This window comes from Scyliorhinus torazame, chromosome 13 (assembly GCF_047496885.1).
Source record: "Scyliorhinus torazame isolate Kashiwa2021f chromosome 13, sScyTor2.1, whole genome shotgun sequence".
In the NCBI taxonomy this organism is placed as follows: Eukaryota; Metazoa; Chordata; class Chondrichthyes; order Carcharhiniformes; family Scyliorhinidae; genus Scyliorhinus; species Scyliorhinus torazame.
Genome location: NC_092719.1, coordinates 172,803,791 through 172,826,077, shown reverse-complemented (window position 1 = coordinate 172,826,077; position 22,287 = coordinate 172,803,791). Strand labels below are relative to the sequence as shown.

Here is a 22,287-nt window from a genome sequence, read left to right as displayed (position 1 = left end):
TAAGAGTGAGGTACAGAGGGCAGGAAAGGAGACGAGGAGAATTGCAGTTTAGGGTGGTGGGGACGAGTTTCCAGTATTTGGGTTTCCAGGTGGCGTGAAGCTGAATGAAGTTGCATAAATTGAACTTGACAGATGAAGGTAAGTTTTAAGAGGTGAGATGTATTGCCGCTGTTGTTGGCAGGGTAGGTGCAGACAATGAAAATGGCGGTGCTCCCTATCTTTCTCCCCAAGTCATTCTTTAGGCAGGTCAATGGGCTAATCTCAGTGTTTGTGTGGGTGGGGAGGCCCTGCGGGTGTGGCGGGCTTTTTTGGAATGGGGGGGCACGAGGAGGAGGGGATGGTGTGGGGGTAGGTGGACACGGCGTTGTGTAGGGGAACAAGTCTGAGGGCTTCTTTGTTGGCTCCTTTACCATTCTCGCCGGCCAGGTACTCCATGTGCCTAGTGGTGGTGTTGGCCCCAAGGGTGTGGGTCAGTGGAGGCAGCATTTGGAGCTGGAAGCTGCTTCGATCTGGGCACCGATCAGCGACAACCATAGGTTTGCGCCGGTGGGCTGGACATGAGATTTAGGGGGTGGCGGCAGGGGGGGATTGAGTGCTTCAGTGAATTGCTCATGGGGCAAATTGGCAGGGTTGGAGGAAGTGTATGAGTTGCCCAGGAGGAATGGCTTTAGGGACCTACAGGTTCGGGACTTGGTAAGGAGAGAGGTGCCGTCCTTTCCTGGGCTGCTGCCCCTGGACCTGTAGGACAAATTGCCATCGAAGGATGAAATGGGGGAGGGGAAGATGTTGGATATTTATAAGGAATTGATGGAGTGGGAGGGAGCCCTGGTGGGGGATATTAAGAGTAAATTGGAGGAGAAGCTGGAAGGGGAGGTGGTGGTGGGGACCTGGGCAGAGGCCTTGCAGAGGGTGGAAGCGTCATTCAGTTTAAGGTGGTGCATAGGGCCCACATGACGGTGGCGAGGATCAGTAGGTTCTTTGCAGGGGTAGAAGATAGGTGTGGACGGTGTGCGGGCGGGCTGCAAATCACACCCACATGATCTGGGCGTGTCCAAGACTGAGGGGGTTCTGGCAGGGCTTCCTGGACGTGATATCCGAGGTGTTGGGTGTGGGGGTGGTTCTGAGTCCAGAGGTGACGATATTTGGGGTTTCGGAATACCCAGGCGTCCAGGTGCTGAGAGAGGCTGATGTTTTGACCGTTGCCTCTCTGATAGCCTGGAGACGGATTTTGCTCGGTGGTGGGATTCAAAGCCGCCGAAAGCGGGAGTGTGGGTGAGCAACCTGGCAGAATTCCTGAGGCTGGAAAAGTTAAAGTTCACGCTGCGAGGGTCAGCAGAGGGGTTCACCCGGAGGTGGAAGCCATTCATCGATTTCTTTGGGGATTGAGGGGTCAGCATGGGGGGGGGGGGGGGGGGTTAAAATGGGTAAGTCGGGGTGTTGGCGTCAGGGAGGCAGGTGGGTTGTGGTTGTTGGAGTTTTGTTGTTTTGATATTTTGTGTATATATGTGAAAATGTCTTGAATAAAAATATTTAAAAAAACAAAAACTGTTTGTTCATATGGTGAGTTTACACCAACAACGACTGGCTGGGCTGAATGGCCTGTCACTGGTGTAAATTATCTGTCAAATAAATGAGTTAACCAGACAATACTTCTATCAGCAAACACATGTTATATTGAGAGTAGGAACAAAAAGAATATGCACACTAATGTAAAAATGCGCAAATTGCTACAATTTACTACTTAAATGAAAAGGAAACTTTTCCGAGTTTGAGAATTTATGCATTGGTAACTTGCAGGAGATTTTTGTTTACATGCACTGTGTTGTAAAGCAAGCAGTTTAGAAGCTGCACCAAGTCTTCAATACTGTACTCTTTTATTATTTCCCATCTCGTACTGTTCTTGTATTTTTCCATGAGCCTTTTAATTAAAAATTCGAGGTGATGACCTCCCCTCCTGTAATTTATTTTGCTTAAAAACGCACTTTCAAAAAATAAACACCATGGGCAGGATTCTCTGTTTCTGAGACGAAGTGTTGACGCTGATGCAGATTTTGTGGACTTTCACGACAACAGAATTTGTGCCACACCTGGACCCATTCCGTAACCGTTAAGTTGGAGGATGACAGTGACTTCCCGTCACCGCTGTCTCCAGCACCCTCCACCATCCCAGGAGACACTCACCTCGGTTGGGCACTAGTGTAGAGGCTCCTGGGACACTATCTGATGCGCACCGCACAGCTGATCTGGTACAGCAGGTGGAGGTTGGAATTCCCAAAGTGCAGACAGTTGGAGGGCAGGCCGAATTCAGAACTAGCTGCTGTCCAGACAGGTTTTGGGCTTCTGGAACGGACAGTGCCAACAATCATAGAGATGCAGACGCAGAGCCAGCGTGGCTGTTGGTGAGCATCCAGTACCTGCAGGTGCAGTTGGAGGAGTCCAACCCGCGTGTAGCAGCAGGAGGTGGTGACGACAATGAGTGCCACCCAGGCCTACACTGCACAGGTGGCGTCTGCGGTGGAGGCATTAAGTAAGGGGTGACGGTTTTGGCTCTGGATCAGCATGTCCAAGGCCTGGGGCATTGTGTGCAGGGTAGGGTTGCCGTCTTGCAGGCAACCATGTGCCAGAGCCACCTGGACATCGCAGCAGTGCTCCTGAGCGTGGCCCAGTCAGAGCAGGCCATGACTGGGAACATCTACGGCATTGTCCAGGTGCTGCCCCCGTGGCCCAGACACAGGGAGGTAGTCCATTCTGAGAGGAAGATGGCGCAGTCACTGGCTGATGTGACAAACCCAGAGGGTGGTCGCAGTCAGTGTATTACGGACCTGGGTTAGAGAACACCAAAGTGTCTCTGCGTCGGTCTGTGGCCTCTGGATAGGCGTCATCTGCCACGACCGCAGTGGATACCCTCTGTCACCCAGGAGCCAACCCCCCAGCGAGGAGGAGGAGGAGGTCGAGGTCGAGGTCGTCGTCTTGAACATGTCCGGAATCGTCAAGTGTGCCAGGATGAAGGCGTAGTGCACACTGCCCGGGTATCGGGCACAGAGGTAAATGATGCGCAGCTGATGGTCACATATAAGCTGTACTTTCATCGAATGGAACCACTTTTGGTTGGTGTATAACGGCCTGTCATCTACAGGTGCTCGTAGGAGGACATGCATCCTGTCGATCCACTCCTTGCTCTGTGGCATCCTTTCGATGGCAGCGAACCCCGCTGCACGGGCATCCTGGTTGGCTTGGTCCACATTAAAGTGGATATATTGACCCGCCTGGGAATATAGGCCCTCCATGATGGTGCGGGTGCACTTGTGCACCGAGGTCTGTGAGATCCTGGATAAGTCCCCAAGAGGCGCCCAGAAGGACCCAGTGGCGTAAAAGTTCAGGGCGACTGTCACCTTGACGGCCACCGGGAGCGGGTGTCCTCTCCCAAACCCCTGCGGCGCTAGGTGTGCCACATCTGGCAGATACATCGTTCTGTCTCTTGCTCAGCCGGCATGCCTGGTCTGGCAGGATCTCGAATGATGTGCGCTGCCGGTACACACAAGGCCTTATGCGGCGCCTCCTTGGCAGCTCCTCCTTGGCCTGTTGGGCAGTTGGCTATCCATCCTGGGTAGCTGCCACAGGTCCCTCTGCGGCATGCTCCGCTGCTGCACGCTCCGCTGTTGCAGCTTCCTCCTCCTCCTCCCAGAACATCGCAGCTCGTACAGCCTTAGGGCATCCCCCAGGGTTGCGGCGACTAGCAGGAAGGCCACCAATGCTGGTTGAATTCCAATATCCATTGCCTGCAGGTGGTGAAAGGCCAACATGTTAGCATGGTGCGTGCCCCTGTTCCCAACAGGTCTCACCAGGTGACACAGTTGGCACTGCGGGCTGTACAACCCTGCGGGCTGTACAACCCACATCCCTGCACCCCTAGCCCCGCCGATGCCCGGCACTTTGCGGGTATCTGCCCCTGGCGCTGGTCCCTGCTGCCAGGGGTACTGTCGGCTGGCACTGCCTTTGCTCGGGGTACACTCCAAGCTCACGCCCTGTAGGGGCTACTATGGGCATTGTCTTGGATGGGCCACCGGCGGGTAGTGGCGGAGTGGTGATGGGGGTGCACCCATACGGCCATTGTCACTCTGCAGAACCAGTGGTCAGTGGGGCTGCAGCAAGATGGCTGCCATGCAGGCTGTGGTAATGGTGGTCCACACCCCAGTTGCGTGGGGGGGTCACCCTGGCTACAGCCTGTTTCCCAGCCCTGGCAGAGCTCACCCTAGCCGGCCCGTCAAGTGTTCGGCCCGGCAGCCCACAGTTGCACCTCTGTGTCCTACCTCCTATCTCTCTCCCTCATCAGCCACAACGCCGGTTTCACAATTTGTAAAATCATTGCGCCGTCGGGAATTCAGCCCTTCCGAGGAGGAGAATCGAGGAGGCCCCGGAGATTACCGGGGCGGGCCTGCTAATGATATGCAAACGGTGATTATTGTACGTGCATTCTGGAACAGATTGACGCCGCTGTCGAGGGGACTGAGTATTGCGATTTGGCGTCAGGTCGGTGCCCGTTGCGATTTTGGCATTGGAACCTATTCTCTGCCAAACGCGTTTCCCGACTTTGGCGTCGGGCATGGAGAATCTTGCCCCATAATTCAGCCAGGACTCACTGGAACCTCCAAATTTCTTTTGAAATAGCAGGATGTTCAACAATATTTCCTAAAAGAATATATTTATCTTTTAAATTGAATGGGGTGGTTGTAGCTTTAATGTCACTGGACTGGTAATCCAGAGGCTCAGGCGAGTGCTCTGGGGGTTGTTCAGATCCCACCAAGACAGCGGATGGGAACTTAAAATCAATGGATGAAATTGTGTCCATGTTAGCATCGGTAATGGTTACCATAAAACTATTATCAATTGACATTAAAAAACCAACACGTTCACGACTGTTCTTTTAGGGAAGGAAATCTGCTGACTTTATCTGACCTGACCTACATGTGATGCCAGATCCACAGCAATACCCTCTGAAATAGCTTAGCAATACCCTCTGAAATAGCTTAGCAATACCCTCTAAAATAGCTTAGCAAATCACTGAGTTCAAAAGGAATTGGGGATGGGCAACAATTGTTTGCCTTTCCAGCAAAGTCCATGAAAGAATTAAAAGAAACTACTGTGTAGTAGTATTCTCCCCAATGTTGGTTTGGCAAACTTTGAAAATATAAAGTCTGATCAGGTGATGTAGGATATTTTATCAATTGATAAGATTGGAAATTGGCATTCTTTTGTGTTGATCATATTTTGTACTATAATCATTATCTTCCTGGATAAAATAAATAACGTACATTTCGAAAGCTGCTTTTAGAACATTGGTATGTCCCAAAGGGCTTCATAGCCAATGAAGTAACCCTTGAAGTGTAATCACTGCCTCAGGAAATGTGAAACCTAAATCACGATCCCACAAACTGCCACACAGCAATGCCCAGGCATTCAGTTTTGTAGTGTTGGTTTAGGGCCAGATATCATCCAGGACACCCGTGAAAACCCTCCACTCCTTAAACAACGTAGTGAGATTTTAATTGGGAGAACCCACAACCCCCTAACTCAGCCACTAATCCCAGTTAATTATTTACCACTGCATGGGCCAGATCATCACAAAATTATAGAATTATAGAGCTGGCAAGGTGGATACAGAACTGGCTAGGCCATAGAAGGCAGAGAGTAGCAATGGAGGGATGCTTTTCTAATTGGAGGGCTGTGACCAGTGGTGTTCCACAGGGATCAGTGCTGGGACCTTTGCTCTTTGTAGTATATATAAATGATTTGGAGGAAAATGTAACCGGTCTGATTAGTAAGTTTGCAGACGACACAAAGGTTGGTTGGAATTGCGGATAGTGATGAGGACTGTCGCAGGATACAGCAGGATTTAGATTGTCTGGCGACTTGGGCGGAGAGATGGCAGATGGAGTTTAATCCGGACAAATGTGAGGTAATGCATTTTGGAAGGTCTAATGCAGGTAGGGAATATACAGTGAATGATAGAACCCTCAAGAGTATTGAAAGTCAAAGAGATCTAGGAGTACAGGTCCACAGGTCATTGAAAGGGGCAACACAGGTGGAGAAGGTAGTCAAGAAGGCATACGGCATGCTTGCCTTCGTTGGCCGGGGCATTGAGTATAAGAATTGGCAAGTCATGTTGCAGCTGTATAGAACCTTAGTTAGGCCACACTTGGAGTATAGTGTTCAATTCTGGTCGCCACATTACCAGAAGGATGTGGAGGCTTTAGAGAGGGTGCAGAAGAGATTTACCAGAATGTTGCCTGGTATGGAGGGCATTAGCTATGAGGAGCGGTTGAATAAACTCGGTTTGTTCTCACTGGAACGAAGGAGGTTGAGGGGAGACCTGATAGAGGTATACAAAATTATGAGGGGCATAGACAGAGTGGGTAGTCAGAGGCTTTTCCCCAGGGTAGAGGGGTCAATTACTAGGGGGCACAGGTTTAAGGTGAGAGGGGCAAGGTTTAGAGTAGATGTACGAGGCAAGTTTTTTACGCAGAGGGTAGTGGGTGCCTGGAACTCGCTACCGGAGGAGGTAGTGGAAGCAGGGACGATTGGGACATTTAAGGGGCATCTTGACAAATATATGAATAGGATGGGAATAGAAGGATACGGACCCAGGAAGTGTAGAAGATTGTAGTTTAGTCGGGCAGCATGGTCGGCACGGGCTTGGAGGGCCGAAGGGCCTGTTCCTGGGCTGTACATTTCTTTGTTCTTTGTTCTTTGTTCAATTGTTGCAGCACAGAAAGAAACCATTCAATCTGTCATATCTGTGCTGGCTCTCTGAAAGAACAATTTACCTCGTGCTGCTCCCTTGCCTTCTCCCTACAACTCTGAATATTCTTCCTTTTCAGATAATCCAGAAAATAATTGATCCCATTTATCGGTGCACTGTGAAACAAAATCACTGTTAATTTTCAGATCTTGTGAAGTTGAGAGTGAAGGAAAAGCTCAGAAAATTCAATTAATTTTCTGACGGATGGCTGGATAACTACTAATTTATTACCCTCTCCACGGGAATACGAAATGGTTCCAATTGGAGACATTCATTTTTTGAAGTGAAATGAGCGCTGATCTGACGCCAAATCGCAATTCTCCATCATCTCGACAGCGGCGTCAATGTGTTCCTGAAGTGAGACCAGCTTTATGACTAATCACTCCCCACAATAATTTAGCTTTTAATGATAGATTTGATTGCTACAAAATCCATGTTTGCAGTAGAATTTACAAAAACAATTGCAATAAAAAGCCAGATTAACTTTACAAAATTATAAAAGTCAATTTAGTCTATGTTTCAATTTTACAAACATTTTAACATCATAGACTAAACCAGGTTTAAGGTGATATTTAAACAAAGCACAGTACTGCTATGAAATTGTGTTGGCATAAAATCCAGATTGAATTTCGTCCAATTGAAACATGGCTGTGAATTCAAAATTTCAAGGTACAGTACACAGTTTGAAACAATACCTGTGTTTATCATAAGGTTGTGTAATCTCTCTTATGATAGATACTTTGAAAAACAATAATTCCAGTACCCTTATTATGTAGCTATTAACTGTTCCAAGTAAAATGAAATGAAAATGAAAATCGCTTATTGTCACAAGTAGGCTTCAAATGAAGTTACTGTGAAAAGCCCCTAGTCGCCACATTCTGGCGCCTGGTCGGGGAGGCTGGTACGGGAATTGAACCGTGCTGCTGGCCTGCCTTGGTTTGCTTTAAAAGCCAGTGATTTAGCCCAGTGTGCTAAACCAGCCTCATATACACAATACACTATACACATTAGTTTACAAAATAGTGTGAAAACCATGCTCGACGCCCTGCTAATGGAAATATCACTTCAAAAGTAGTGTTTCGTCATTGTCAGGCAAAATATTACATCACACAAGAAATCCAGTGAATTTGTATTTTTCCTGCTTTTTGTCTAATTTCTGCGCGAGTATCCTACAAAAGTGAAAATGTCAATTTCTGAACAATAACATATCACTTGTTTTACCTAATTATTTGCCCCGCATAGAAAGTACACGTTTCAATTTCTAAAATTGATTTGTCGCGCAATTAAATTTTGAGTTTGCGTTTATTAATTTTGTTTCCCAATATCGTATCATTATGACATCTTCTATAATGGGGTATACGGTGGTTAGCATTGCTGCCTCCGTGTCAGAGACCTGGGTTCAATTCCGACCTTGGGTGACTATGGATTTTTCACTTTCTCCCCATGTCTGCGTGGGTTTCCTCCGAGTGCTCGTTTCCTCCCACAGTCCAAAGATCTGCAGGTTAGGTGAGGTTATGGGGATGGGTCGGGGCAGGGCAGTGAGCCTAGGTAGAGTGCTCTTTCCGTAAGTTGGTGCAGCCTTGATGGGCCGAATGGCTGCCTCTGCACTGGGAATTCTATGGTTTTGTATATTTGAATGATTTTGTAACTATAGGAAATGCCATTTTAATTGTTTCAAATAGAATTATTGCAACAGTTTTTGTTTTTTTCCAGAGGGATTTGAGTTGATTGGAAACTTTCCCAGTGCGCAAGTTGCAGACCACCTTGTGATGAATTCACCAGATACAGCTTCAGAATGTTACACAGTGCCAAACACAAAGGAACTCAGAAAGAAGCCAAGTGAAAAGATTGTGGTGAATGAAAAAGAAAATGTTTTACTATCTGATGATTCATACAATCAATTTGCAAGAACTAAGAAAGGGAAAAATGAAAAACGTCCAGAATGGAATGCTAACAAGACAAGTAAGAGATACGTCCCTGCTTCAGAACGATATCCTAAAGGGTTACAAAGGGAGAGAGAAGAGAAAAAAATGAAGAGACAGATGGAACTGTTGCAATTGTTGGAAAAGAGTGTTCCAGAGCTTCGAGCTAAGAAAAGGCAGCCCTCAAAAGAGCTGCCAGCAGAGAGGCAGCCTTCACCAGTGGTGCCAGCACGACAGGCAAAAATAGCTGTTGGTGTGTTACCTCAGCCTGCAGAAAAACAAGGGCTGTCTGTTCTGCACCAGGTAATGAAGTCAATTTATTGTTATACAGCAACATGTTCAGTATTATAGTAAAAATACATTATCTACCTGTTACCCGTACTATGAAAACTGGTGATCATTACCCTGTATTTTCACTTGTGATAAATATTTGAACAATTTTAAAACTTAAAACATTATTTGAAGACTCCTAATGTGTACTGGGGGGGAAAGCGCTGCTCCTTCTAGAACTGAAACATTCTAATAAGTAGTTCTTGTGTTGTATGCTTGACGTATACTATGGTATATTTGGGATATGGTTAGTGATATCCTCATCTCCAAGCTAAGTTGAGAGAAAATCAGACAGGGTTCCAGCTAAGAATTACTATCCTGTAACTCCCATTGAGAGGTTTGCTATCTTCCAGTATTCACTGTCCCAGCTCACAGATGAGGAATGGCCATTTGGTTGGTGTATGCGAGAGTTACTTAACTCAACCCAAGGACATAGCTTCTGGAGAGGAGAGAAGCAATATACTAAATCTCGTTCAAAAACCATGAATTCTACCAAAAACTCCCATGTCTTATGTCAGTCAGTGACATGGCTGAGGTTGACTTGGAACCTACCTCCTCACCCTGCCTAAGAGAGTAGAAGGCAATGGCAAACCAACACTGGAACTGCCAAGAAAATGGTTTGGCGTGAAGTATCAGCAGACAATGAGCCAAGGATCTGCCTTCAGGCAGAGCATACATGACATGGCATCTGGTGTTATATGAGAAAAAAATGTTGATCCAGTTGTTAGCTCTGGCTACCAGGTGGTTCTACTGTGCAATTAATATTCTGAGACTGCTCCATATCACCCAGACTGTTTTTCCCCAACAAAGATGTTTCTTTTTTTTTTTTTAAATAATTTTTATTAAAGGTTTTCATAAAATATCAATAACAAAATGAAAAAGGAACCCAACAGGGTTAAGTACAAAACACAGTCCAGAAAAAACAACCCTCCATACCCCCCTCCCCCCCTGTACATAAATAATAAATTAACATTAACACCCCGACTTAGTACAACAAGTATATACACCCCCTCAGACCCTCCAGTGTAAATAACAAAAACAAAAAATTAAGTAACCCCCCCCCGAGTTGCTGCTGCCATTGACCAATGTCTACTGTTCTGCCAGGAAGTCTAAGATCGGTTGCCACCGCCTAAAGAACCCTTGTACCGACCCTCTCCAGGCGAATTTCACCCTCTCCAACTTAATAAACTCTGCCATATCGTTGATCCAGGATTCCACGCTTCGGGGCCTCGCATCCTTCCACTGAAGAAGAATCCTTTGCCGGGCTACCAGGGACACACAGGCCAGAATTCCGGCGTCTTTCACCTCCTGCACTCCCGGCTCCTCTGCCACCCCAAATATTGCAAGCCCCCAGCCCGGTTTGATCCTGGATCCTACCACCCTCGACACCGTCCTCACTACGCCCTTCCAAAATTCATCCAGCGCTGGGCATGCCCAGAACATATGGGTGTGATTTGCTGGGCTCCCTGAGCACCTAACACACCTGTCCTCACCCCCAAAAAACCGGCTCATCCTTGTCCCGGTCATGTGTGCCGAGTGCAGCACCTTAAACTGTATGAGGCTGAGCCTCGCGCACGAAGAGGAGGAGTTCACCCTCCCCAGGGCATCTGCCCACGTCAATTTCCTCTCCCAACTCCTCCTCCCACTTACCTTTTACCTCCACCACCGCGGCCTCCTCCTCCTGCATCACCTGGTAGGTTTCCGAGATCTTCCCCACTTCCACCCATCCCCCGAGAGCACCCTGTCCTGTACTGTGTGCGGCCGTAGCCACGGGAATTCCACCACCTGCCGTCTGGCAAACGCCCTTGCCTGTAAGTACCTGAAGGTGTTCCCCAGGGGGAGCCCGTACTTCTCCTCCAGCTCACCCAGGCTCGCGAACTTCCCGTCCACAAACAGATCCCCCAACTTTCGTATCCCTGCCCTGTGCCACCCCGAAAACCCTCCACCTGTTCTTCCTGGGGCGAACCGGTGGTTCCCCCGTAATGGGGTCCACGCCGAGGCCCCAACTCCCCCCTCCCCCCCCCCCCCCCCCCCCCCCCCCCCCACCGGTGCCGCCTCCACTGCCCCCAAATTTTGAGGGCAGCCACCACCACCGGGATCGTGGTATACCTCCTTGGAGGGATCGGCAGCGGCGCCGTTGCCAGCGCCCCCAAACTCGTACTCACACAAGACGTCGTCTCCAGCCTCTTCCATGCAGCCCCCTCCCCCTCCATCACCCACTTGCGCACCATCGGCGCATTGGCGGCCCAGTAGTACCCACAGAGGTTGGGCAGCGCCAGTACCCCCCCATCTCTACTCCGCTCCAGGAACACCCTTCGCACCCTCTGAGTCCCTCGCGCCCACACAAACCCCATTATACTCCTGTTAACCCGCCTGAAAAAAGCCTTCGGGATAAACACTGGGAGGCACTGGAACAGGAACAAAAACCTTGGGAGCACCGTCATTTTGATTGACTGCACCCTACCCGCCAAGGACAGCGGCAACGCGTCCCCTCTTGAACTCCTCCTCCATTTGCTCCACCAGCCTTGTAAAATTAAGCCGATGCAGGGCCCCCGAGCTCCTGGCCACCTGGACCCCCAAATACCTGAAGCTCCTCTCCGCCTTTTTTAGTGGGAGCTCACCAATCCCCCTCTCCTGGTCCCCTGGATGAACTATGAAGAGCTCGCTCTTCCCCATGTTGAGCTTGTACCCCGAAAAGTCCCCGAATTCCCTAAGAATCCTCATTACCTCCGGCATTCCTCCCACCGGGTCCACCACATACAGCAGCAGGTCGTTCGCATCAAGTAACACCCTGTGTTCCTCCCAACCCCGCACCAACCCCCTCCAGTTCTTGACTCCCTCAGTGCCATAGCCAGGGGTTCAATCGCCAGTGCGAAGACCAGGGGGGACAAAGGACACCCCTGTCTCATCCCTCGGTGCAACCGAAAGTACTCGGACCTCCTTCTGTTTGTGGCCACACTCGCCATCGGGACCTCATACAACAGCCTAACCCACCTGACAAACCCCTCCCCAAACCCGAACCTCTTCAGCACCTCCCACAGGTACCCCCACTCTACCCTATCGAAGGCTTTCTCAGCGTCCATCGCCACCACTATCTCCGCCTCCCCCTCCCTCGCCAGCGTCATGATAACGTTCAAAAGCCTCCGCACATTCGCGTTCAACTGTCTCCCCTTCACAAGCCACCTCTGGTCTTCATGGATGATCTGCGGCCCTCAATCCTCGTGGCTAAGAACTTCGCCAGCACCTTGGCATCTACATTTAGCAAGGAAATCGGTCTGTAAGTCCCACACTGCAGGGGATCCTTGTCCCGCTTCAGGATCAAGGAGATCAGTGCCCGGGACATCGTCGGGGGCAGCGCCCCCCTCCCTTGCCTCATTGAAGGTCCTAACTAACAGCGGGCCCAACAGGTCCATATATTTTTGATAGAATTCGACCAGGAAACCGTCCGGCCCCGGTGCCTTCCCCGCCTGCATGCTTCCTATCCCTTTCATCAGCTCCTCCAGCCCAATCGGGGCCCCCAATCCCGCCACCAGTCCCTCTTCCACCTTTGGGAACCTCAATTGGTCCAGGAAGTGGCCCATCCCTCCCTCCTCCCGTGGGGGCTCGGATCGGTACAATTCCTCGTAAAAGTCCTTGAAGACCCCATTGATGCCAACTCCACTCCGCACCACACTCCCTGCCCTGTCCTTAACTCCCCTGATCTCCCGAGCTGCGTCCCGCTTCCGAAGCTGATGTGTCAGCATCCGGCTTGCCTTTACCCCATACTCTTAAATTGCCCCCTGGGCCTTCCTCCACTGCACCTCCGCCTTCCTGGTGGTCACCAGGTCGAATTCGGCCTGGAGGCTACGCCTCTTCCTCAACAATCCTTCTTCGGGCTCCTCCGCATACCTCCTCACCATCTCCCCCACCAGCCTCTCCCTCTCCCCCTGCTCCTTGTGGGCCCTAATGGAGATCAGCTCTCTCCCTCACCACCGCCTTCAGTGCCTCCCATACCATCCCCACTCGGACCTCCCCGTTGTCGTTGGTCTCCAAGTACTTCTCTATACTTCCTCGGACCACCTCCTCGTCCGCCAACAGCCCCACCTCCAAGCGCCACAGCGGGCGCTGGTCCCTCTCCTCCCCCATCTCCAAGTCCACCCAATGCGGGGCGTGGTCCGAAATGGCTATTGCCGAATACTCCGTATCCTCTACTCCCGCTATCAGCGCCCTACTCAAGATGAAAAAGTCGATTCGGGAATAAGCCTTATGGACATGTGAGAAGAATGAAAATTCCCTCGCCCCCGGCCTTGCAAATCCCCAAGGGTCCACCCCTCCCATCTGGTCCATAAACCCCCTCAGCACTCTAGCTGCCGCCGGCTTCCTACCCGTCCTAGACCTGGAGCGATCCAGTGCCGGATCCAGCACCGTGTTGAAGTCTCCCCCCATTATCAGGCCCCCCACTTCCAAGTCTGGGATCCAACCCAACATACGCTGCATAAAACCCGCATCGTCCCAGTTCGGGGCATACACATTGGACCAGTACCACCCTCTCTCCCTGCAACTTACCACTTACCAGTACGTACCTACCACCATTATCTGCCGAAATAGAGTTAAGAGGGAAATCAGGAGGGCAAAAAGGGGACATGAAATTGCTTTGGCAAATAATGCAAGGGAGAATCCAAAGAGATTCTACAGATACATAAAGGGGAAAAGAGTAACTAGGGACAGAGTAGGGCCTCTTAAGGATCAACAAGGGCATTTATGTGCAGAGCCACAAGAGTTGGGTGAGATCCTGAATGAATATTTCTCATCGGTATTCACGGTGGAGAAAGGCATGGATGTTAGGAAACTAAGGGAAATAAATAGTGATGTCTTGAGAAGTGTGCATATTACAGAGGAGGAGGTGCTGGAAGTCTTAAAGCGCATCAACGTAGATAAATCCCCGGGACCTGATGAAATGTATCCCAGGATGTTGTGGGAGGCTAGGGAGGAAATTGCGGGTCCACTAACCGAGATATTTGAATCATCGGCAGCCACAGGTGAGGTGCCTGAAGATTGGAGAGTGGCGAATGTTGTGCCCTTGTTTAAGAAGGGCAGCAGGGAAAAGCCTGGGAACTACAGACCAGTGAGCCTAACGTCTGTAGTAGGTAAGTTGCTAGAAGGTATTCTGAGAGACAGGATCTACAAGCATTTAGAGAGGCAAGGACTGATTTGGGGCAGTCAGCATGGCTTTGTGCGTGGAAAATCATGTCTCACAAATTTGATTGAGTTTTTTGAGGGAGTGACCAAGAAGGTAGATGAGGGTAGTGCAGTAGACGTTGTCTACATGGACTTTAGCAAAGCCTTTGACAAGGTACCGCATGGTAGGTTGTTGCAGAAGGTGAAAGCTCACGGGATCCAGGGTGAGGTTGCCAATTGGATTCAAAATTGGCTGGACGACAGAAGGCAGAGGGTGGTTGTAGAGGGTTGTTTTTCAAACTGGAGGCCTGTGACCAGTGGTGTGCCTCAGGGATCGGTGCTGGGTCCACTGTTATTTGTGATTTATATTAATGATTTGGATGAGAATTTAGGAGGCATGGTTAGTAAGTTTGCAGATGACACCAAGATTGGTGGCATAGTGGATAGTGAAGAAGGTTATCTAGGATTGCAACGGGATCTCGATCAATTAGGCCAGTGGGCCGACGAATGGCAGATGGAGTTTAATTTAGATAAATGTGAGGTGATGCATTTTGGCAGATCGAATCAGGCCAGGACCTACTCAGTTAATGGTATGGCGTTGGGGAGAGTTATAGAACAAAGAGATCTAGGAGTACAGGTTCATAGCTCCTTGAAGGTGGAGTCGCAGGTGGACAGGGTGGTGAAGAAGGCATTCGGCATGCTTGGTTTCATTGGTCAGAACATTGAATATAGGAGTTGGGACGTCTTGTTGAAGTTGTACAAGACATTGGTACGGCCACACTTGGAATACTGTGTGCAGTTCTGGTCACCCTATTATAGAAAGGATATTATTAAACTAGAAAGAGTGCAGAAAAGATTTACTAGGATGTTGCCGGGACTTGATGGTTTGAGTTATAAGGAGAGGCTGGATAGACTGGGACTTTTTTCCCTGGAGCGTAGGAGGCTTAGGGGTGATCTTATAGAGGTCTATAAAATAATGAGGGGCATAGATAAGGTAGATAGTCAACATCTTTTCCCAAAGGTAGGGGAGTCTAAAACTAGAGGGCATAGGTTTAAGGTGAGAGGGGAGAGATTCAGAAGGGCCCAGAGGGGCAATTTCTTCACTCAGAGGGTAGTGAGTGTCTGGAATGGGCTGCCAGAGGTAGTAGTAGAAGCGGGTACAATTGTGTCTTTCAAAAAGCATTTAGATGGTTACATGGGTAAGATGGGTATAGAGGGTTATGGGCCAAGTGCGGGCAACTGGGACTAGCTTAATGGTAAAAAACTGGGCGGCATGGACTGGTTGGGCCGAAGGGCCTGTTTCCATGCTGTAAACTTCTATGATTCTATGATTCTATGAATGCTCGACGCCTCAAACGACACCTTCTTTCCCACCAAGATCGCCACCCCTCGATTTTTGGCATCCAGCCCCGAGTGAAACACCTGACCTACCCACCCTTTCCTCAATCTTACCTGGTCTGCCACCTTCAGGTGTGTCTCCGGAAGCATAACCATATCCGCCTTGAGCCCCTTCAGGTGCGCGAACACGCGGACCCGCTTAACCAGCCCGTTCAGTCCCCTTACATTCCAGGTTATCAGCCGGATCAGGGGGCTATCCGCCCCCCTCCCCTGCCGACTAGCCATGATCCCTCCTCGGCCAGCCACGCGCCCGTTCCCCACAGCGGCATACCCCCGTCTCGACCCCCCCCCACTCGCTCCAGCTCCTCCTTGCCCATGACAGCAGCAACTCGATTTCCCCCCCACCCCCCCACCCGGCTAGGACCCATCCTAGCTGATTTACTCCCCCCATTGCACTTCCGCAAGTCAGCTGACTCCTGCTGACCCCGGCCACTCCCGCCTCTCCTTCGACTCCTCCCATTGTGTGGCACACCCTCCTCTCCCGTCCTCATCCATTGGCTCTCGCCCTACCCCTTCCGTTCTAAGCGCGGGAAACAACCTTCGCTTCCCCGCCCCGGCCCTGTCCCCTCCAAGAGTCCCCCCGACCAAAGCAACCAAAACAGTGCCCAACCCGCCCCAGCCACCCTCACCGACCCAAAAGTGAAAAACACAGAAAAAAAGAAACCCGGAGCAATGCAAAGGCCCCCCCCCGCCTTTGAAACAAAAATAAACATAGCATATCAACTGCAGTCCCCAATCGCCCATCCCGACCCTCAATCTGTGTCCAAATTCTTGGCCTGAACAAAGGCCCACGCCTCCTCCGGAGACTCAAAATAATGGTGCCGGTCCTTGTAGGTAACCCACAGTTGCGTCGGCCGCAACATGCCAAACTTCACCCCCTTCCTGTGTAGCACCGCCTTTGCTCGATTGTACCCGGCCCTCTTCTTCGCCACCTCCGCGCTCCAGTCCTGGTATATCTGAATCTCCGCGTTCTCCCACCTGCTGCTCCTCTCCTTCGTGGCCCACCTGAGCACACACTCCCGATCGACGAACCGATGGAACCTCACTAGCACCGCTCGCGGAGGCTCGTTAGCCTTGGGCATCCTCGCCAGCACTCTATGGGCCCCTTCCAGCTCCAAGGGTCCCTGGAAGGACCCTGCTCCCATCATTGAGTTCAACATGGTGACCACATAGGCCCCCACATCCGGCACCTCCGGGAGGCCTAGAATCCGCAGATTCTTCCGCCTCGACCGATTCTCCATCTCCTCGAACCGCTCCTGCCATTTCTTGTGGAGCGCCTCATGCGCCTCCACCTTTACCGCCAGGCCTAAGATCTCGTCCTCATTGTCAGAGATCTTTTGTCGAGCCTCGCGGATCGCCACCACCTGGGTCATCTGTGTCTCCAGCAGCTTATCAATAGAAGCCTTCATCGGCTCTAGCAGGTCCGTTTTAATCTCTCTGAAGCAGCGCTGGATACCCTCCTGCTTCTCTTCCGCCCACTGCATCCACGCTGCCTGGTCTCCGCCCGCCGCCATTTTGTCCTTCTTCCCTCGCACCTTCTTCGGGTCCACCACCACCTTTTTTGTCGCCCCGCTCCTAGTAGAAGCCATATACTGACAGGGAGCTGTTGTAGACTCCTTCCCACACCGGGAAACATCGAAAAGTGCCGTTGGGGGCCCTGAAAAGAGCACAAAAGTCCGTTTTTGCGGGAGTCGCCGAATGTGCGACTTAGCTCCGCATAGCCGCAACCAGAAGTCCCAACAAAGATGTTTCAATGGACAATGGGCAACAACTGGCTTTGAGCCTATTTGCAAGATGGCCAGGAATGTGTCAGTGCAATACAGGTGGTGCAGGAAAGATAACAGAAATAGATGAAGCCACTGCACTTCTCATCACCGAGCAGGGGGTGGTGTCCAGCTTGAGCTAACAATGACACTGAGGTTGCAGCTTTACACAAAGTAAATACAGGGTAGCACGGTAGCACAGTGGTTAGCATGGTTGCTTCACAGCTCCAGGGTCCCAGGTTTGATTCCCGGCTTGGGTCACTGTCTGTGTGGAGTCTGCACGTTCTCTCTGTGTCTGCGTGGGTTTCCTCTGGGTGCTCCGGTTTCCTCCCACAGTCCAAAGATGTGCAGGTTAGATGGATTGGCCATGCTAAATTGCCCTTGGTGTCAAAAAGGGTTGGGTGGGGTGCTCTTTCCAAGGGCCGGTGCAGACTCGATGGGCCGAATGGCCTCCTTCTGCACTGTAAATTCTATTCTATTCTATTGTAATCCCGGACCAGACCACAACAATTACTAGGATACCAGACAGAAACCCCAATATTATTTAATTTGTCAGACTGTGAGGAAAGGATACTTTGTTCCAGGAGTGATTCCACACAAAAATAGGGATATGGTATATTAAAACAAACTGCATTGCTAACGCAGGACTAAAATAACTTTAACATCAAATAAGATAATAGCCTACAATTACCTTAAACAATGCTTAACAAGGAAAATTAAATGCTAACTCCTAACTATTACCTTTTATCTCCACTCAAGCAAAACCCATCTTCAGTCAAAACCCACTTTTAAATGCTGTTAGCCAACCCAGGAATACTTACTGGAAAGAGTTGTCTTGGATAAACTGCTGTGAAAGAGAGATCTTTCAGGAACCAGCTTGCAGATTCTTGCCTGTGTGAAACTATTGTTTAACTTCCCAGCCTTTTGCAAAAAGCTGCTGTTCACATCCCCAATCTAAACGGAATTGAAACTCAACACCTGACTGCTTCAGGTACTGGATCCTCCCACTAACTTCATCATCTTACTAAACCTAAACACACTGGGCGTGATTCTCTGCTCCCGCGGCTGAGTGCCCACGTTGTCGTGAACGCCGTCAAGGTTCACGATGGCGTGAAAATGCCCCGATCTCGACCGATTCAGGGTCCGAAAATGGGCTAGGATCGGGGCCGCGAGAAACTCGGGGGGGGGGGGGGGGGGGGGGCGCGTGTCGCGAAAGCAACGTCGTCAGCGCGCGCCGGGCATTGGCCCCGCATAAAAGCGGCGCTGCGTAACTGGCTCACCCGCGCATGTGTGGTTGCCGTCCTCCCCGAGGCTGCCCCGCAAGAATATGTCGGATGGATCTTGCGGGGCACGGAGGAAAGGAGGTCCACCTTCAGAGAGGCCGGCCCACCGATCGGTGGGCACTGATCGCGCGGGCCAGACCCCTTTTGAGTCCTACCCCGGTGAAAGAACCCCCCCCCCCCACAGGCGCCCCCCCAGTGTTCCCGCTCTGTTCCCGCCGGCAGCGAAAAGGTGTGGATGGCGCCGGCGGGAATCCGTCGTTTGGGGCAGGCCGCTCAGCCCATCCGGGCCGGAGAATAGCGGGTGTAGCGGAGAATCGCCATTTTGGGTGTCCCAGGCGATTCTCCGGCCTGCGCCGCGCAGAACTCGACGGGGGTTCTCACTGCTTGGGTGAATCGCGGAGGGCGTCGGACCGGGGTCGCGGGAAAAAATGGCGCGCCAGCCGATTCTCCCAACCGGCGCGGGAGCGAAGAATCGCTCTCAATGTCCCTTTCTCTATCTACTCCCCAGGGAAACTTCTTTATATAAACAAAATTATCCCAAATGTTACAATGCTTTAATTATCCCTTTTGTGGCCACAGCCTGGCTGCCTTTCAAATCAGGATTTTTAAAAGACATTACTAGAGTGGTCACATATTAACCCAGGCTTTTAACCCTTACTGCACCATATACATATAATACAATATATCTGAAATTTCTACATTCATCTCAATACAAACATGTGTATATATTTATATACACACCTTTCCATCTTAATGTTATACATATATGTATATATGTGTGTGTATGTGTATTTAGGCTGGTTTAGCACAGTGAGCTAAATAGCTGGCTTGTAATGCAGCGTGGGTTCAATTCCCGTACCGGCCTCCCCGAACAGGCCCCAGAATGTGGCGACTAGGGGCTTTTCACAGTAACCTCATTGGAGCCTACTTGTGACAGTAAGTGATTATTATTATTATTTTATTTAAATTTTATTTATATTTATATATATATATGTATGTATGTATGTGTATATGTGTGTGTGTAATAATGATGCAATCCTCTACTGTCTCAATTAGCTTTGAGAGCTTGAGTGTGTGTTCCTGCATACTCGAGGATGGACATTTTGTTTCATTTAAGGATGCCTGTAAATGTGTAAAACATAATTTTCTACTTCACTGAATACTCTAAATGAACAATTGAGTAAATCTGTGTTCCAATTTATTCTTTTTGTGAAGGTCCACATACAATCAAAACAAGTTCTGTGTCTTTCATAAACTGTGAAAATAATTGTTTAACTTGATTGATAACTCTTTTTCCAGGATGACCCTGCCCCAAGAAGCAACTCAAACAGTAGATTACCTGCTGACAAATGTTTCAGGTTAGTACTAAAAATTGTAGACCGCCTTCATGGATGCTGGGTTAAGAATGCCTTATTCTAGAAGAGCTGACCTGGGAATTGCATCAGGCAAGTTTGCATCTCATTCCACCAATGTGGCAGGTACTGATGAGCTGCTAGCAGCGCTCTATCCATCGCTAATGCTGTCTATACCCAACAGCAGGCATTGCATCCTGTATAGCCTGCCAGTGTCACCAATCCCAGAATCAAAGCATTCCTCCTTCAGTGGAAAAGGACCTTGGGAAACCCAACAACCAGAAAATGAATTAGAATCTCACGCTGCTGCCAGAGCTCCAGAATTGGTCAGAATCCCAGCTGGGGGTGAAAACTATATGGAGCACTGGAGGGGACTGAACCAATCATGGGATCGGTGTCTCATTTGATTTGTACTTACAATGACCATTGATTGAGGAAGGAATAGAATGTTGATGGGCTTGATAGTGCAGTGGGAACATAACACCTGCAGAAATCTGTAAAACAAAGTGCTGGGAAAACTGGCAGCATCTGTGGAGGGAGGAATTTGAGTTATTGTGACTTCTTCAGAAACGAAGAATGAAAATGTGCTGGGCTTTATGCTGTTTTAAAAAAAAAAAAAAAAAAAAAAAAAATGTTCTGCAATAGGGTAGAGGGAGGGAGAGGTTAAATGACAAAGATGCCATGGAACAAAGGGCAAGGGGAGTGGTAATGGCTGTAGTAAAGAGACAACACATCAATCCAGAGTGAGTGTAAGTATCAGAATAATGAACAGCCCTGTTCAATTCAAATTGGGACATGTCAAAAAAAATCAAAAGTTTGACCACGTTCATGGTATGAAATTTTTGAACTCCATGTTGAGTCCAGAAGGCTTTTAAGTGCCTAATCATAAGACCATAAGAAATAGGAACAGGAGTAGGCCATTCAGCCTACTACGCCATTTAATATCATGGCTGATCCAACACTCACTATATCTAATTTCCTGCCTTCTATATGTAACCCTTAATTCCCTACTGATTAAAATCCTATCGATCTCAGCCATGAGAATATTCAAGGACTCGGCCTCCACAGCTATCTGAGGTAAAGAGTTTCAAAGATTCACCACTCGAGAAGAATTTCTTCCTCCAATCCATCTTAAATGAGCACTCACTTACCCCGCCCTCCGGTCCTAGACTCTCCTGTAGTGATATTCAGATGCCAATAGACATGATCAACGTATGTAAATGAAGTACAGTCACTTCAACAGTAGATGGTACGCAGTCAGATACTATAAGAACTGGTTTCCCGCCTTTTCTAAGTCAGGTGATGATATGATTCAAAACAGTGAACACGCAAGACATAAAACAGCTAGTGAGAGAAGTTGGAGCTAGTTTGTTATAATAGTGTATAGTTATATAGTTATCTGTATTGTACTTTAATTCTTTATTCGTATAATATTGAGTAAAAGGACCCACAGTTTATTATTTTATTACTCATTAAATAGTTCATCTTTCAACAAGACGACTATTGGTCATTTTATCAACCTGGTGGATTCAAGAGTGATATATATATTTTAGACAAGTCATTATTTAAAATGTAACATCTCCCATGGGTGGAAACATCATCCCAGCATTCACCTTGTCAAACCCCCTAAGAATCTTATATATTTCAATCATATTACCACTGATTCTTTTGAATTCCAAGGAGTACAGACCCAACCTGTTCAATACTTCCTCACATGGCAGTCCCTCCATGCCCAGGAACATCCAGTAAACATTGTTTGCACCACCTCCAATGACAATACATCTTTTCTTAAATAAGGAGACCAAAATCAGAATAAGAGGTTCCTCGAGCTTGCACTGGAACACTGCAGCAGGTCGAGGACAGAAATGTGAGCGAGAGCAACATGGTGAATTAAAATGGCAAGCAACTGGAAGCTCAGCATGATGCTTGCAGACTGAGCAGAGGTGTTCTGCGAAGTAGCCATCCAATCTCTGGTCTCCTTAATATAAAGGAGAACATGTTGTGAGCAATGAATACAGTATATTAGATTGAAAGACGTACAAGTAAATTGCTGAAGGAGTATTTGGAACCTTGGATCGTGAAGAGAGAGGAGGTAAAGGCCAAATGTTACATCTCCTGCGATTGCATGCTCAGGTGCTGTAGGAAAGGGATGACGTGTTGGGGGTGATTGAGGAGTGGACCAGGGTGCTGTGGAGGGAACAGTCCCTTTGAAATACTGACATGGAGGGGAGGGATAGAATTGATTGGTGATTGCACCATGCTGGAAATGGCAGAGGATGAGCT

At 49.1% G+C, this 22,287-nt stretch overlaps 1 protein-coding gene across 2 annotated transcripts in view; it reads left to right on the top strand.

The window, feature by feature from the left end:
• ccdc66 (coiled-coil domain containing 66) overlaps window positions 1-22,287 on the top strand; it is a 131,746-nt gene that overhangs the window by 100,780 nt on the left and 8,679 nt on the right. For both annotated transcript variants that reach the window (XM_072472458.1, XM_072472457.1), the window contains exons 15-16: window positions 8,513-9,024; window positions 19,952-20,010. In XM_072472458.1, coding sequence (XP_072328559.1) covers window positions 8,513-9,024; window positions 19,952-20,010 — 571 coding nt within the window. The remainder of the gene's footprint in view (window positions 1-8,512; window positions 9,025-19,951; window positions 20,011-22,287) is intronic.